The sequence below is a fragment of the Pan troglodytes genome, chromosome 8 (genome assembly GCF_028858775.2).
Source record: "Pan troglodytes isolate AG18354 chromosome 8, NHGRI_mPanTro3-v2.0_pri, whole genome shotgun sequence".
NCBI lineage: Eukaryota > Metazoa > Chordata > Mammalia > Primates > Hominidae > Pan > Pan troglodytes.
Window position 1 is genome coordinate 34631347 of NC_072406.2, and position 17809 is coordinate 34649155.

Sequence of the window (17809 nt, forward strand, 5' to 3'; positions counted from 1 at the left end):
GATCTATATTTTTTATGTTTTAATGTTCTTTTACAATGCCTAATATGATTTCTTTTCTTTTCTTTTTTTTTTTTGAGACGGAGTTTCGCTCTTGTTGCCCAAGCTGGAGTGCAGTGGTGCGATCTAAGCTCACTGCAACCTCTGCCTCCAGGGTGCAAGCCATTCTTCTGCCTCAGCCTCCCAAGTAGCTGAGACTACAGGCGTGTGCCACCACATTGGCTAATTTTTGTATTTTTAGTAGCTTTTTTTTTTTAAACCCTGAGTGTCAGCTGTGAGGTAATAGAAGAAAGGTAGTGTTGTTGACAGCTTGTGAGTACTTAAATAATTCTTGTTGCATTGACTATAATATGGTAGTTGTGTATACATTTATAGGCAATTAGGAATAGGGAACGGAATCAGCAGATACTAACGGAGTTAGAGATGTTTGCTGAAGTCATGGAAAGCCATCATTACTTTTTTCTTCCTTCCTCATAAGGCCTTCGTGGGTGTGGCGTTCAGTTTCAGTAAGAACTCTGTAGCAAGCTAATAGCTCCTTTTCAAAAAGGGTGCACTTAATAGCCATGTCATTGGGGGATCAAGTCCAAATCTCCAGTGGGTGCCTGTGGGTGGAGGCTTTTTTGCTAGAGGATTCAGTTGGCAAAATCATAATTCATAGAAACATGTAGCTTAAAAGCATAATGAGGCCTGTGGGGTTCCAAAGGTAGACAGTGTGCTTCAGCTTCCTACCTAGCTTCCAACACAGTGTGTTGGTTTTGGGCTACTCTCATAGGATGCATATTTACAGGATAGCTGACATTTAAAGGAAAAGCAGAACGTTGAAGTGAGTGTCATAGAGCCCCTGTTATTTAAAGAGTTCGGTAAGGTGTTCAGCCTGTTTTTCGATGGTGGGATTCTGAAGAGACCTCACCATCCTTGACTGCCAGAGGAATCTGGCGTTGTGAATCTGTTCCTATACTTTCCAGAACTTGTTGAGCAGGTCTTTGAAATTTATTGGAGTTTCCACCAACTGTGCTGACAGAGGAGATAACATTACAGAGCTATTGAGACTGAGGCTTCTAATTTACCAGCTAATAGTGAGAGCTTTGGAAATCACAGGGTAGAGGTACTGAGTCCTGACATACCTATTTGTGGCAAGTGGCAAGGGAGTTTAGGTCACCCCTCTGGGAAAGCACTTCAGACATATTGGAGGCTTTGACACATGGATGTAAACTGATCTTGATCCTTAGGTATGAGTGTTATGGCAAAGAGGCATTAAAAATGTCCAGAACAACCTACCAAGTACCATCAGTGTGTAGTGGATTTAGTCTGTAACAGCTGGGGCTATAAGAGCAATAACTAAACTCACTTGGCGCTAATTCACTGTTAGCTTCCTGCTCTTACTAGCCTTTTTTCACTGGCCTTGCAGGGCTTTTGTGTTGAGGTATTGCATCTCTTCCTACCCCTGGTACCTTTGAGTCCTTTATCGAAGCTGTGGCTTCCCTTTGTCCTTCTGGAATCCTATGCTGTTTTTGTTGGACCACCCAGGAAAGAGACATGGTTTGGAGAGTGATTTACATGTCTCATTAGCATTTCTACATGCTGCTCTTCTTGGTTGGGAGAATACCTTTTGCACTTATGGATGGGTAAAGATAAGCGTATAATACAGGGGATGGCAAACTTTTCCTCTAAAGGACCAGATAGTAAATATTTTGGGCTTTGTGGACTGCATTTAGTCTCTATCATATATTCTTCTTTTTGGCGGGGGGCGGGGGCACTAAGGAATATTTTAAAGATGCAACATTACTCTTAGGTATCATAATTTGCTGACTTCTGATATAACATATCATTTCCTCTTTTACCTTCAGATGTCCAGGCAGTAATGAACATACAGTTTAATTCCCCAAAGACCCCACCTACAAAGTCATGTTAGCTTCCTTACCCCCTGAGAATCCTGCCCACTGAATCCTGGGATCTTTTCCTTTCATGGGTCCAGGTAGGATAGTGATCTGGGTGCCTGTATCCAACAGAGTCTTAAAAACTTGTGTTTTCTGGCTGAGCACGGTGGCTTATGCCTGTAATCCCAACATTTTGAGAGGCTGAGGTGGGAGGACTGCTTGAGCCCAGGAGCGTGAGACCCCATCACTATTTAAAAAAAAATAAATCGTGTCTTTTCCTCTCCTCAAATTCCATAGCATACTTGGATGACTACATGTGGCCGTTGAGGCCTCTTGGGGATAGGGAGTGCACATCCCCATCTCTAATTATTTTTCTTCTTAAAGCACTGAGGTCACCTAATTGTTACAGTGGGGTAGAAATGAAGCTGACTGCCAGATTGGTGAGGAAGTCCTCTCCACCTAACCAGAGTAGGCTAGCTGCCAGCACAGCATCCTTGGGCAGCTCTGTTTAAACATAGTTTCTGGTGCTTAGCCTACAGCCACCTCTTCAGTTTCTCCTCATTATTCAGGCAATAAAATGAAGACCCATTAACTGCCTAGTTGACCGTACAATTTTTCATTTTTCGACTTTCCTCAGATCCCATTAATTGGCCTGTGAGGCCTTTAATTTTCCTCTTCTACATAGCCATACCCCTAACAGCATTATATTCTCTCATCACCAAACTGTCAAGAACTATGAAAGAGGTGGAATAGAAAAAACAGTTTCTCCTGCTGTAATCTCACAATACAGAATGCTTCTGTGACCCATAAATGTATGGGGATTTCTCCCCACCAAGCAAGCTGTCAGTTTTGCAGCAGACATCATCTGCGTTTGGACACTATCCACCTGGAGATGGCATCAGATTACACAGGTTGGGAACTCAGTCCCACAGGACTGAGCCTCACTTTTGATGCTGATTCTAAGCCCCAGGTGCTTCTGTTCAACTGACTGTGACTTGGGGTTCCCACAGCCCCCTCCTTGGGTTGGATTAGTTTGCTAGAGTGGCTCACAGAACTGAGGGAAACCCTTACTTATGTTTATTGGTTTATTATGAAGGATATTACGAAGTATACAGATGAAGAGATGAATAGTGTGAAGTATGTCACTGGGTAGGGAGGCAGAGCTTCCCCATCCTCTTGGGCCTTTGTTATACCGAGTTCACTGGACGGGCATGACTGAAGCATGGACACCTGTGTAGAAATGTGATTGGACAAAGGTATGATCTAACACTAATAGACTGAGTAGGGAAACCCAGTCAGGCCTGTATGTTCACACGCTTCTTGGCCTCTCTGTGCAGCATTATTTTCTTCTGAGTATTGGGGCAGAACCCCTTCTGAAATGGGGGTTTTATGACCCACAATCAGACAAGGTAGGTCAGAGAATTTCTTTATGTCCAGCTCCATGATAGAAAAGTAGGGGAAGTTTAGAGCATATTTTTAGTTTTCATGGCCTGTCTTGGGGAGAAAAAGGAGGGCAGGAAAGGTCCGAAAGAGAGAGATTCTGTTTTCTGAGGCCTAAAGCACCCCATTATAACAAAGGACTGTCATTTCACCTTTGTTACTCTGCCGCTGTTCTGAAGCTGCATCAGGAACCAAGGACAAAAGGCCAAATACTTTAACAAAAGATACGCCTGTTTTTTTAGTTACTTAAAAAATGGCAAGGACTTTGGGAGTTTTGACCCAGGGACTGTGGACAAAACCAATATATGTATACATATATATTATGTATAATATCAAATATTATTATATAATATTTTATATATAATATAATGTTTATTATATTATGTAACAAATATTTATATTATATATTATATAAATATATATTATATTGTATTATATATAATATATATTATATAATATGTATGTATACATATATTGGTGTATATATTATATATAATATATACACACACATATATGTATGTGTGTATATATGTGTGTATATATATATGTATATATCATAATATCACAGAAGTCTATCATTTGATCTTACTTGTAAAGTAGCTAATTAAGAGATGCAACTTCTGGGTCAAGAGATAGACAACTTATTACTTAGAGCAATAGCTGTAACCAGAGTATCAGTAATTTTTGGTCATTTCCCAAGCCCAGTTCCCATAGGGCACTGCAAAGAAGGCCAGATAAAATCTGTTTGTGCTGTGTGTTGCATTACAGGAGAGGAGCCCTGAGCTTAGGGCACCTGAATCTTTTGTAATAGACAGTAAGCATAGCTGACCTTTGCTTTCTGTCTTCTGAGGCTATTCACTATATGAGCAACCTTGAAAAGATAGTCCAGAATAATGGGTTGCCATTGCCTAACTCAAAAGACATGCAGAAATAAGAGAGACTTGTGTAGCATGGTTTCCTGACACATGAATAATTCTCAAATTATGATTAACTTTACACAATGTTTTTGATTCACAGCTAAGTCCAAAAGAGGTGTCCTTGATTGACAAACAAATTCTTCCAAGTTGTGAATCAGGGACTTAGGTTTCTTCCATCTTGTGACTGCCTTCTTTAAAATGCTGCCTCTATGGCTTTAATGCTTATTTTTGTTATACATGTAAAAGGAACCAGTGTGGATACTAGAAATTTGGGGCTATTAAGGACCAGGCCTAGAGGTGACACACATCATTTTCATTCAGACTACGTTGATTGGAACCCAGTGCACTGGCTGCATGTAACTGCAAAGGATGCTGGGAAATGTCTAGTTACATGCCAAATAAAAAGAAATGAGTTTGGCGAATAGGCTGTCTCTACCTCATTTTAGCCCATTCTTGTTTATTTGTATGTAATTACAGAGAATGACAGAAGACAGAGCATTTAAAAAATGAAAGTTAAAAAACAAAATCCCACTCCATATCTCACCATTGAGAAATAGCCATCACTTACTACTAAGTAAATATCACAGATTTTTTCTATGCATAGATAGAGACATAGATACATACATAAAAAGGATAATTAGAGAAAAATTATTAAATTGAATGAAACCTACTGATGTTTTAAACATCAAAGGCAGATTTATTTGGCTATATAGAGGGAAAAGAAAGAGACCCTGTCTGTATAGAAAAACAACAGCAACAAAACATAGCTGAATGTGTGGTGCGTGCTTATAGTCACAGCTACTCCGGAGGCTGAGGTTGGAGGATGCCTTGAGCCTGGAGTTTGAGGCTGCAGTGAGCTATGATCATACCACTGCACTCCAGCCTGGGTGGCAGAATGAGACCAAAAAAACTTTTTTCCCCCCTTACCACAAGAAATATTATTTCCTCAAAGATACCTTTAAGTTTAATAATAGAAATTACAAAAGCAAACAAGACGTTGAAGAGGTAAGACTGTCTTTCTAGTTGGGGTGCTTTTAGCTCTAAGTGATGGAATACTCAAATCAGAGTGGCTGAAGCAATTGGAAATTTATTAGTTCATGTAAGATCAGATGCTAGGCTTTTCTAAGATTGGTTAATTTAACAGTAGCCAATTCAGCTGTGGCAGAGCATTGTTGACTTTTATGTGATTTTTTTGGCTTTTGCAGTCATGGTTGCCAGGACACTGCAGTTGTTCTGAGGATCATGGTCTAACACTTGAGCATCTAAAGGCAGGAAGGGAATACCTCTTAAGAATGAGGAGAACAGCTAGAAAATTTCAATTTCTGGCCTGGTGCAGTGGCTCACGCCTGTAATCCCAGCACTTTGGGAGGCCGAGGCAGGCAGATTACTTGAGGCCAGAAGTTCGAGACCAGCCTAGCCAACATGGTGAAACCCAGTCTCTACGAAAAATAACAAAAAATTAGCCAGACGTGGTGGCAGACGCCTGTAATCCCAGCTACACTGGAGGCTGAGGCAGAAGAATGGCTTGAACCCGGAGGCAGAGGTTGCAGTGAGCTGAAATCGTGCCATTGCACTCCAGCCTGGGCAACAAAGCGAAACTCTGTTTAAAAAACAAAAAACAAAAAAACGAAGAAGTAGCCGGGCGTGGTGGCTCATGCCTCTAATCCCAGCACTTTGGGAGGCTGAGGCGGGCAGATTACCTGTGGTCAGGAGTTTAAGACCAGCCTGGCCAACATGGTGAAACCCCGTCTCTACTAAAAATACAAAAATTAGCTGGGTGTGGTGGCACATGCCGGTAATCCCAGGTACTCGGGAGGATGAGGCAGGAGAATTGCTTGAGCAGGGGAGACGGAGGTTGCAGTGAGCCAAGATTGAGCCACTGCACTCCAGCCTGGCCAACAGAGCAAGACTCTGTCTCAAAAAAAAAAAAGAAAAGAAAAAAAAAAAAGAAAAATTTAACTTCTATTTTATTATCCTGATTGAAACCTATTCCCGGCCTAAAGCAGTCAGTGGCTAAAGAGAATCAATTTCTCTTAATTACCTTGGACTCATCCATGTTCACCTCTGGGCTGGGGAATAGATACACTTTTATGAGGACATGAGAAGGTGTTCATGAATTTTCTTAAGAAATCAGGACTTTGTCAGCAAGAAAGATGTTTATGTCTAGTCACTATTTGGCAGACTTATGTTTTGTTTTAATTACACATGTCAGATTTTATATTGAGCTCCTACAGTGAAGGCTGCTAGTATCCCTATAGTCATTTTGCTTTTCCTGCTATCCAGGTTGTTTTTATTTTTATTTATTTATTTTTTATTTTTTTGAGACAGAATCTCACTCTGTCACCCAGGCTGGAGTGCAGTGGTGCAGTCTCGGCTCACTGCAACCTCTGCCTCTCCAGTTCAAGCGATTCTCCTGCCTCAGCCTCTCATGTAGCTGGGACTACTGGCACATGCCACCATGCCCAGCTAATTTCAGTATTTTTAGTAGAGATGGGATTTTACCATGTTGGCCAGGCTGGTCTCGAACTCCTGACCTCAAGTAATCTGCCCACCTCGGCCTTCCAAAGTACTGGGGTTACAGGTGTGAGCCACCGCGCCCTGCCAGGGTTGTTTGTTTTTGAAGACATTTCTATTTTTTCAGGTAGTGACATTCTCTTATGTAAACATAATCCTCATAGTTGTGTAGGTATTTGTTTTGTATTTAAATTCGTTAGCTGCTCACTATTAGTCTTTTTACCACAGCTATTCCAGTAAGTTCATTGTTCCTCTTAAATTGGCTGAATTTTATTCACTTTTTTCAAGAATAAGTTCTTAGGACTTGTGTTCTCTGATTTCTTTTATAATGGAGAACATTTCGTTTTGCCTTAATTTTTGAACTGTATCTTGGCTGTATATAATATTGTTGGGTCACACTTTATTTCTTCTAAAAACTTAATGGTCCTGGAATATTGCTGTGGAGATGACTAACGACACCTTCCTCTCCCTGTATTCTGCTAAGTTTAACTACAGTAAGTCTTGGTGCTACACAGTCTGTAACAGAATTGTTCAGAATTTTTTTTTTCCATTTTCATTTTGTGGAATTTTATGTTTGAATATACCTTCTGTTCCCCATTCATTGAATTCTCTGCTTCAGGGATACATGTTATCTTATGTTTGATTATCTCTGTTTTTTATACCTGTCAGATGTGGTCTGCCTGCTTTAGTATCTTTTTTAAAATTTGCATTACTGTGATTATTTCAAGCCTTTCTTTTAACACTTTAACAATTCTTGGCAATGTGTATTTTCCTTGCTGTTTCTATTTTGTTTACTAATTCTGTAATGATACTGTTTTAGTCTTAACCTTGTTACTTTGGTTATCTCCCTTCTTACCTTTTCCTATTTTATCATCTCATTCTTGAGCTTTGTTTGAACTCATGTTATATTTTTTATTTGGCATGGGGACAGTTTTGAGAAATATCTTCATACTCAGTTATGTATGCTTCTAGGTTGTGATATTTGGCTATCTCATGCACATTAGACTCTGTATTATTTTTTGCCTGTAGTTTCTTTGCCATACAATTTTTAAAATGTTGTTTATGCTTGGGAGGCTCACTTTTGACACTTATTCCATTATAATTTACGTAATTTTTTGAATATTTTCTCGTTTTTGAAACGATGGTTTAAGGGCTATGTATTTTGCATTTTTCTGAAGCCTGTGGGAATGAGGGGTGCAGTATAGAAGCTTGGGAGGAGGGGCGCAGTATAAGAGCTTGGCTTAGGGCAGTATGCACTTTTTGGTAGAACTCCAGGCTGGGCTCTCCTTTTTAACACAGTGCATTATTAAATGTCTTGCACTAGGTTCTATATATCTCAAGTGTTTGGGTGTATTTTAGTCTTATGGGGAATACCCTAGGATTCCATTTTATTTTTTATTTTAATTGTAATTTTTTGAGACACAGTCTCACTCTGTCCCCCAAGCTGGAGTGCAGTGGCATGATCATGGCTCACTGCAGCCTCCACCTCTTGGGTCCTCCGCCTCAACCTCCCAGTAGCTAAGACTACAAATTTGCACCACCACACCCAACTCATTTTTTTGCTTTTTGTGGAGATGGGTTCTCATTGTGTTGCTCAGGCTGATGTCCAACTCCTGGCCTCAAGTGATTCTCTCACCTAGGCCTCCCAAAGCACTAGAATTACAGGGGAGAGCCACTGCACCGGGCCCCCTAGGATTTTATGTAATTAGTTCTTAGCCTTGATTCTTTACTTCTAGTTAGCACCTCTTCACTTTTCTTCCTCTCGCCTTCAGTTTTTCCTGTTTCTTCCCTGAAGCTAGTACTACTCTTTAGGCAGAAAAAGTAGTTTAGTAGGTAGGAACATATAAAATCACCTCTCTTCAGATTTGGGACTTTCGGTTATATTCTCAGAATTTTTGGGAATTAAGGGGTAGGATTAAGAGCTGAATCCTGTAGCTCAGTCTAGGGCAATTTCTACTATAGAATCTAGTTTACTCCTTGACAGTTTTTGTTTAATGCATGAATATCTGCCCCTGCTTCCCATTTTGGTTGCTTTTGGGAATCATTTGGTTGGTTGTTTTTTAACTGGTTTCTGTTCATTTGTTTTCTACATTGGGAAAATCTGTGATGTGATTTCAGCTTTCTCTTAAGCATTTTAAGATCCATGTTTACTTAAAATTTGTTTGCTTTATATTTGTAATGATATTTTGTGTTATTTGAATATAGGCACTCTTACTAGAAATTTATTCTATTTCAGTGTAAAGAATTGAGTCATATTAAAATAACTCACATGTTCTTTTTCTTTCTTATGTTATGCCTAAATATTAATTTCTAGTATTGGGCTTTCTGATGAACTTGTCTTGATGATTAGTGATAATGAAATTCGTTCTTATATGTTAGCAAATCTTTTTAATAATTTACTCTAGAGTTTTCCTGAGAGGTAACTTCAAGCTCAGTATTGCATTCTTTGTAAAATTCACTTTCTGATTTGTCCCAGACATTTCTGTCTATGGTTCACAGATTACATACGTAGTCTTCAAAACTCTGAATTCCTCTTGGCCTTAAGATATGAACTTACAAGTATTATCTTCACTGCTCCTTTAAATAGTCCTATACCTGTTCTAGTTTGAAAACTGAAACATTGGACCTGTCTCTTGGTTGTTTGTCTTGCACTAAACTTAAGTTAAAAACTCCTGCATAGGCTGGGTGTGGTGTCTCACACCTGTAATCCCAGCACTTTGGGAGGCCGAGGCAGGCAGATCACTTGAGGTCCGGAGTTCGAGACCAGCCTGGCCAACATGATGAAATCCCGTCTCTACTAAAAATACAAAAGTTAGCCAGACATGGTGGTACACACCTGTAATCCCAGCTACGTGGATGGCTGTAGGCGTGATAATTGCTTGAACCTGGGAGGCGGAGGTTGCAGGGAGTTGAGATCACACCACTGCACTCCAGCCTGGCAACAGAGTGAGACTGTATCCCAAAAAAGAAAACAAAAACAAAAAAAGCCCTCTCCTGTATAACTGTCTTTAGCTTCTTTACGGGGAAAGCAGTTCATTCTGGAACTAAACCCAGTTTAACATTTAGGTTCATTACAGAGAGCAAATGCTGCTGCATTGATTTCCTTGAAACTATTTGGTAATCTTATTATTATAGACTTTTCTCTCCCTTTTGTTTCTGTCCTTTCTTTCTTTTTTTCCCCTTGCTCTTGATTTTCATCATGGGTGCCTTACCTACTTTCTTTAAATTTTGAAAAAATTTTTTTTTAGGTTTTGGTTATGTTTTTTGGGGGGGGGTAGATAAGAGTCTACCTTGTGCTTGTTTAAGCCATACCTTTCTGTAAAAAAAATAAACAGAATTTTTCTCACACGGCAATTTTAAGGATTGAGATATCATGTGTATTCATAAAATATAAACTTTTACAGTTCTGATTTTGTATTGCTAATTATACATACTGATTCAACTGAGAGTGACGTTGGCTGTCTTGACCTAACAAGCAGTGAAGATAATACTTGTAAGTTCATATCTTCAGGCCAAGGGAAATTCACAGTTTTGAAGAGTACATATGTAATCTGTGAACTACACACAAAGCTCATCTGTTAACAGTTTTCTGAAATCTCTGACTATTCCTTTTTTTTTTTTTTTTTTTTTTTTGAGACGGAGTCTCGCTCTGTCGCCCAGGCTGGAGTGCAGTGGCGTGATCTGGGCTCACTGCAAGCTCCGCCTCTCGAGTTGATGCCATTTCTTCTGCCTCAGCCTCCTGAGTAGCTGGGACTACAGGCGCCCGCCACCACGCCCGACTAATCTTTTGTATTTTTAGTAGAGAACGGGGTTTCACCGTCTTAGCCAGGATGGTCTCGATCTCCCGACCTCGTGATCCGCCCACCTCGGCCTCCCAAAGTGCTGGGATTACAGGCATGAGCCACTGCACCTGGCCATCTGTGACTTATTTTAATGGCCATTATATGCTTGCATAATGATTTTTTTTCAAGCACACCTCTGTTGTTGGACAAGTTGTTTTCATTTTTCTCCCCATTGCAAATAGAAGTATGATAAACTGTATTTAAATCTTTGTACACCTTGTTAGATGTGAAATTACTAGGTCACATGGTATGAGTATTTTTATAGTTTCTAACTCTTGTTTTAAAAATTGTCAGCTTGGCTCAGTAGTGTGTGCCATTAGTCCCAGATATTTGGGAGGCTAAGGCAGAAGGATCCTTTGAGCCCAGGACTTCAAGGCCAGCCTGGGGAAAATAGCAAGACCCAGTCTCTTTAAGAACAAAAATAAGTGTTCTTTATATGTTTACATTTTCTCTGGTAATGTATGCAAGTGCTCATTTCCCTAGGCAGTTATTAGATCTTGTCATTAAAAACAAAACCCAACAACTTTGGTCACTATATAGGAGAAAAATACTACCTTTAGTTGTTTTAATACTTGGGTTGCATGTTTCTGTTGCTGTTTACTGGCTCTTTTTTTTTGCCGGGGGTGGCGGGGTGGAATTGCCCAGTCATGTCCAATGGCGTATGTATTTTCTTATTTATTAAAAAATTTAAACAGAATTAAAATACAGAATTTTTAATTTTACTGTCTTCCCAGTTTGGTTTTTGTTTTTTAATGATTTGTTTTTTAATTTGCATAGCTAAGTCTGTGTTTTCCCTTTCTGTTTTTTTTATTTTTGGGGGGGGAGGTTAGAAAAGTCTTTCCTTCCTTAAAGTCAGATACTTTAAAAATACTTTCTAGCTGACTTTGATGTTATTTTAATTTTTACTTAACCCTTTAACCCATCTGGATTTTGTTTTATTTTGTCTAAGATATTTTCCCCTAAATTATTAACCAGTTCTAGTACCATTATTAAGTAATTTTAGTCTTTGCCTTCTGATTTGGAACCTCCTCTTTATCATATACTAAATTTTCATATATAATTGACTCTTTTCCTGGGTTTTCCCTTTCTTAATCTGTTTAAATCAACATATGTTTTTAGTGACAGTCATTAGACTTCTTTGATTCACATTTGATAGGCTGTTCATATGGATATAAGCCATGCACAGTGTGTTCCAATGAACACTCGTAATGCTCATTGCAGGATACATTTCTTGATGTATCACAGAGGACCAGAGTTCCTTATTGTTCCATGATTTGCTTTGTATGATTTTTTTACATCTCTATATTGTATGTTTTCACACATGTACATGTGTATTTTTTGCCTTTTACTCTCATTTGTTTTGCAAGTTGTTAGGGTTTGTTTGTTTACTTTTTTGTTATTCAGGATCATTCACCATTAAATTATCTCAGCTCTTATAACCTTGAAGAACAAAGCCCAGAATGGGAAGTAGAATATATAGAGTAAAGGAGGATAGAAAGGCTTCTTAATTATCTTTGTAGGGAGAAAAACATTGATATAACACTTAAAGACCAGGATCATTTCAACTTCATAGACTAGAGTGTATAAATTTGTTATTTTGGTGTGTGTAGTTGCCCATTTTCATACTGCTATGAAGAAATACGCGAGACTGGGTAATTTTATAGAAAAAGAGGTTTAATGGTCTCACAGTTGCACATGGCTGGGGAGGCCTCACAATTATGGCAGAAGGCGAAGGAGGAGTAAAGGCAAGTCTTACGTGGCGGCAGGCAGGAGACAATGTGCAGGGGAACTGCCCTTTATAAAACCATCAGCTCTCATGAGATTTATTCACTATCATGAGAACAGCACAGGAAAAACCCACCCCTATGATTCAATTACCTCCTACCAGGTCCCTCCCATGACACATGGGGATTGTGGGATCCACAATTCAAGATGAGATTTGGGTGAAGACACAGCCAAACCATATCAATGTATTAACTTACAAAAATCCTAATATTGTTATTTTAGTTTTTTTAAATAAATGGGGTCTCACTCTGTCACCCAGGTTGGAGTGCAGTGGTATGATCACAGTTCACTGCAGCCCCAACCTTCCAGGCTCAAGCAATCCTCCCGCCTTGGCCCTCTTAGTAGCTGGGACCACAGGTTTACACCACCACACTTGCCTAATTTTTTATTTTTTTTGTAGAGATGGGGTCTCCCTATGTTTCACAGGCTGGCCTTGAACTCCTTGGCTTAAGTGATCCTCCTGCCTTGGCTTCCCAAAGTGCCGGGATTACAGGTGTGAGCCAGTGTGCCTGGCCTGTATTGTTATTTTGTTTGTGCTTTCTTTAGCTCCCATGACCCAATCGTGTATTCTAGTCTGGTTTCAGTTACACTGTTGCTTTAAACCACTCCACGACTTTTAGTGGCTTATTAAGCGGTGGGCTCAGCAGGGATGATTTATCTTTCTTCCATGTGGTATCTGTTGGGTTTACTCATGAGGATTCATTAAGCTGGTGGCTAGCTGGGTGTTCAGGGTTGGTCTTATTCACATGTCTGGCGCCAGGCGCTGCTGGCTATAGGCTAGAGTACCTCAGTTCACCCTGTGATGTCGTTCTCCATTTGGCTTCTCTATGAGGAGAGTGTGGAATGATTCTTTACATGGTGGCTGATAACTGAGTTGGCAGAGGTGGAAGCCATGAAGACTTCTTAAACCTCCAGGTTCCTGAGCTTATACACCATCACTTCTGCCACATCCTGTTGAGTAACGCAAGTCATAAGGTTAACCCAGGTTCAAGGGAGTGGAGAAGAGGATGTCTTAGGATGAGAAGAGCAGTGATAACCCGTTGCAGAGAATATGGCATGATTCTTTGGGGAGTCATTATCTGCCACAATCAAAATAACTTTAGGATAAAAATGTTTCCTAAAAAGTCTGAATTAGAAGCATTATTGGGTGGGAAGATAGCTGAGAACACTCTGGGCAACATAGTGAGACCCCTGTCTCTACAAAAAGTAAAATAAAAAATTAGCCTGTAGCCAGGCCTGGTGGCACATGCCTGTAGTCCCAGCTACTCGGGAGGCTGAGGCTGCAGTGAGCCAAAATCACACCACTGCACTCTCAAAAATAAAAAAAATACATATAAAAAAAAGCCTTGTGTGGTGGCATGTGCCTATAGTCCTGACTACTTGGGAGGCTGAGGTGAGAGGATTGCTGGAGCCTAGGAGGTTGAGGCTGTAGTGAGCTGTGATCGTACCACTGCACTCCAGCCTGAGTGACAGAGCGAGGCCCTGTTTCAAAAAGAAAAGAAAAGAGTATTATTATATTAATTTACATTTACTGTTGCTGAAGGACTGACAGTGCAGCCTGAAAATATCTTACGTACTTAGATCAGGAATTAAAAGCAGAAAAAATGGCAGTATTTTGGGGGTATTAAAGTAAAACATCTATCTTTAATTTGTATGCATTGTGTTCTGCTTGTATGTAAACCTTTTTAGGATGACAGAGATACCAATCTTTCATGACTTGAAAAGATTAAGGGCCCTCAATGGTCTGATTTAAGCTTCATGAGAAATAAACAAATTCGATGAACTCTTTAAATAGTAAATTTCACACCCAATACTGTTTCATAATGTAGTGATTCAAACAACAGAACATTTTGGTTAAAATTATCTGACATTAAGTTGGACTTCCAATATGTAATTAATTTTTTATTTTATTGAATTCCTTTTTATATTTAGCTCATCAGTTTTAGCACTTTATAGCACACCCTAACTTTATCTAAATTTTTTTGTTAGAGATAACTAATTCATCTATTTTTTTGAGTAAACCCAGGAAATAATTTTTTGCTGGAGTTTCTGTGCCTCTAGTTTCTGGAGAAATTCTCATGCATGGTAGAGGAAAATCTGGTACTGTTCAGATGTGAAGTGCTATGTAAGCTTTAAAGTACTATTGTAAAATGTTCACAAAAGTATTTGGTGGTTTTTTTGTTTTGTTTTGTTTTGTTTTGTTTTGTTTTGTTTTGTTTTGTTTTGTTGAGACGGAGTCTCACACTGTTGCCCAGGCTCGGGTGCGGTGGCACGATCTTGGCTCACCACAACCTCCGCCTCCTGGGTTCAAGCGATTCTCCTGCCTCAGCATCCTGAGTAGCTGGGATTACAGGTGCACACCACCATGCCCGGCTAATTTTTGTATTTTTAGTAGAGATGGGGTTTCACTGTGTTGGTCAGGCTGATCCTAAACTCCTGGCCTCGTGATCTGCCCGCTTCAGCTTCCCAAAGTGCTGGGATTACAGGTGTGAGCCACCATGCCCGGCCGTATTTGGTGTTTTTAAGGAGAAAAAGTGTATATTTTGCTGAATGTAAATGTAGCAAATAATTACAGACTTCAGTTGTTTATTAGTATTATTTTAGACTTATCAAGAATAAAAAAGCTGAACTTACCTAAAAAGAAACTCACACTAGTATTACTTGTTTATAAAACAACACGATGATCAGAGGAAGTGATTTTTGACAGAAGTATTTGTTAATATTTTAAATTACTAGTTATAAAAAAACTCTGTTGCATATATGGGGTTATAGTTAAATTAAAATTGGATTTTACTTATATTCGTTTTTAGAAATATAAAGAGAAGGACAAACACAAACAGAAACACAAGAAGCAGCCAGAACCATCACCTGCATTGGTTCCATCCTTGACTGTTACTACAGAAAAAGTAAGTTTTAAGTATCATATTTTGTTTTATGTAATAAGTAGTTATTGTGCTGATTTTCACCTCTAAAAACTGTTTTAATTCCCTAACTTTTCCCAGCTTTTCAACCACATATCAGGCACTTAGAATTCTCATTTCTTTTCTTTTTTTTTTTTTTTTTTTTTGAGATGGAGTCTTGCTCTGTCACCCAGGCTGGAGTGCTGTGGCACAATCTCAGCTCACTGCAACCTCCACTTACCTGGTTCAAGTGATTCTTCTGCCTCAGACTCCCGAATAGCTGGGACTACAGGCGCGTGCCACTGTGCCTGGCTGATTTTTTGTATCTTTAGTAGAGACGGGGTTTCACTGTGTTAGCCAGGATGGTCTCGATCTCCTGACCTTGTGATCTGCCCACCTCAGCCTCCCAAAGTGCTGGGATTACAGGCGAGAGCCACCGCTCCTGGCCTGAATTCTCATTTCTTACCTTATTCTACCTTCTGTTTATTCTGTGCTTGTCTCCAAAGCCTGTTGTTAAGTAAGGATAACAAGTGGGAACCATCATTGAGACAGAGAATTTTGGCTGTGGGTGGACTTCATTCATCTGAGATTTTGAATTCTGGCCTTGCCACTTACTGATTGAGTGTTTAGGTTAATTAACCTTGGTTAACTCAATTATATCATTTGTAAAGTGGGGGAAATTATTAATGAAATGGAATGACAGAATATGTGTAAAGCAATTAGAACAGTATTTGGTTCATAGTGAGAATTAGTAAATATTAAGTAGTATTAGGATTATTATCTTGTGGTTAATATGAAAACAGAGGGAGACTGGAACAGAATAAATAAGTTGGGAAATGCAGTAGGAGATGAGTCTAGGGTGAGGGACCCATTATGCAAAGCTGTATAAACCAGTGTAAGGACTTTGTGTTTAGTTTGATCGAAAAATGAGCTACTGGAGGTTTCTGAATTGAGATATAACGTGGTCTGACTTAGGTTTTGAAAGGACCTCTGGCTGCTTTGTTTTGGACAGGCTGTGGAAAGTCAGAATGGAAGCAGGGAGGCCATTAGCAAGGTATGCAATCATCCAGAGAGAGATGGTGGTAAAAATAGAGGTAGTGATAGGTGATCAGATTCTGAATACACACAAAGCCCACCTGACTTTCTTACAGATAAGTTAGAGGCATATGAGAAAGAGAGGATCCATGGATGATTCCAAAGATTTTGGGTCAGATCACTAGAAGGTATAGAGTCACTGTTAACAAAGAGGGGAAAGACTGTGGGCATAGCAGGTTGAGGGGAAAGAAAGGAATTCAGTTTGGGATGTGGTTTTAGTTTTCTATTGCAGTTGAAGTTACTACAATATACCAGTTTAAAACAACATAAACTTACTAGTCGTTCTGTAGGCCAGAAGTCTGGGTGGACTCAGCTGTTTCCTCTAATTAGGGTCTCTCAAGGCCAAAATCAAGGTGTTGGATGGTCTGGGTTCTTATCTGAAAGAATCTGTTTCTACCGTTCGTCAGGTTATTGGCAGAATGAATCTGCTTGTATGCTTGGTCAGGTTATTGGCAAAATTTGGTTCCTTGTGATTGGTTGTAGGACTGAGGTGCCCACTTCGTTGCTGCCTGTCAGGTGGGGGTCAGCCCTTGGCTTCTAGAGCCTCTTTTTGTTTCCTTGTGCCATTGTCACATGATCCCCTTCATCTCATAGGTAGCAATGGCATGTTGAATTCCTCTTACACTTGGAATTTTTTTTTGCATCTCTTTTGCTTTTAGTTGGAGAAAGTTCTTTCTTTAAGCTCATGTGATTAGATTGGGTCTACCTGGAAAGTCCAAGATAACGTCCCTATTTTAAAATCCTTAAGTTTAATTACATCTGCAAAGCCCCTTTTGCCATGTAATATAACATATTCACAGGTTTCAGGGATTAGAATGTGGACATCTTGGTTGAGGGGTGCTATCCTGCCTACCACAGATATGTTGGTGTTGAGATATATCTATTAATATTAGACATCTAAGTAGATATGCTGACTAGCCAGTTGGATAACTAGTCTGGTCTTCAGAAAAGAGGTCTCAACTTTGGATATTAAATGTGGGAATTATATGCATATGGAGTTATTTAAAGCCACAAGACTGAATGATACCACTAAGGGAGAAGTGAGTGCAGGTAGAGAAATAGGCCTTAGGAGGCTCAGGACCTCCTGTGTCGAAAGATCTGGAAGAGGAGGTACAACCAACAAAGGAGACTGAGAAGAGGCTAGAGTTTGGAAGAAAACTAACAGGATGTGGTATGCTGGAAGCCAAGTTAAAGAAAGGTGGGGATAAGTGAACTGTGTCATATATTAAGGACTAGCCCTTTTAGTCATTTGGAGGTCATTACTGACCTTGAACAGTTTTAAAGTACTGATTGAGGCAAAAGCCTGATTGGAGTGCTTTATGGAGAGAATGGGAGAGAAAAGTCAGACAGTGTGTATAAATGAGGAGCTTTGCTATGAAGAGGAGCAGAAGAATAGGTTAGGGAAGTGGAGATAATGAAGGGTATTTTAAAAATAAGATAAA

The 17809-nt window shown here is 39.6% G+C and overlaps 1 protein-coding gene across 31 annotated transcripts in view; it reads left to right on the forward strand.

Annotated features, from left to right (window-relative positions):
• The window catches only part of MLLT10 (MLLT10 histone lysine methyltransferase DOT1L cofactor), a 222768-nt gene that overhangs the window by 115364 nt on the left and 89595 nt on the right, over positions 1-17809 (forward strand). For all 31 annotated transcript variants that reach the window (XR_010146821.1, XM_063781470.1, XM_063781476.1 and 28 more), the window contains one exon: positions 15183-15278. Coding sequence is in view for 29 of the 31 variants with exons in the window: in XM_063781470.1 (XP_063637540.1) it covers positions 15183-15278 (96 nt within the window). In the remaining 2 variants the exon portion in view is untranslated. The remainder of the gene's footprint in view (positions 1-15182; positions 15279-17809) is intronic.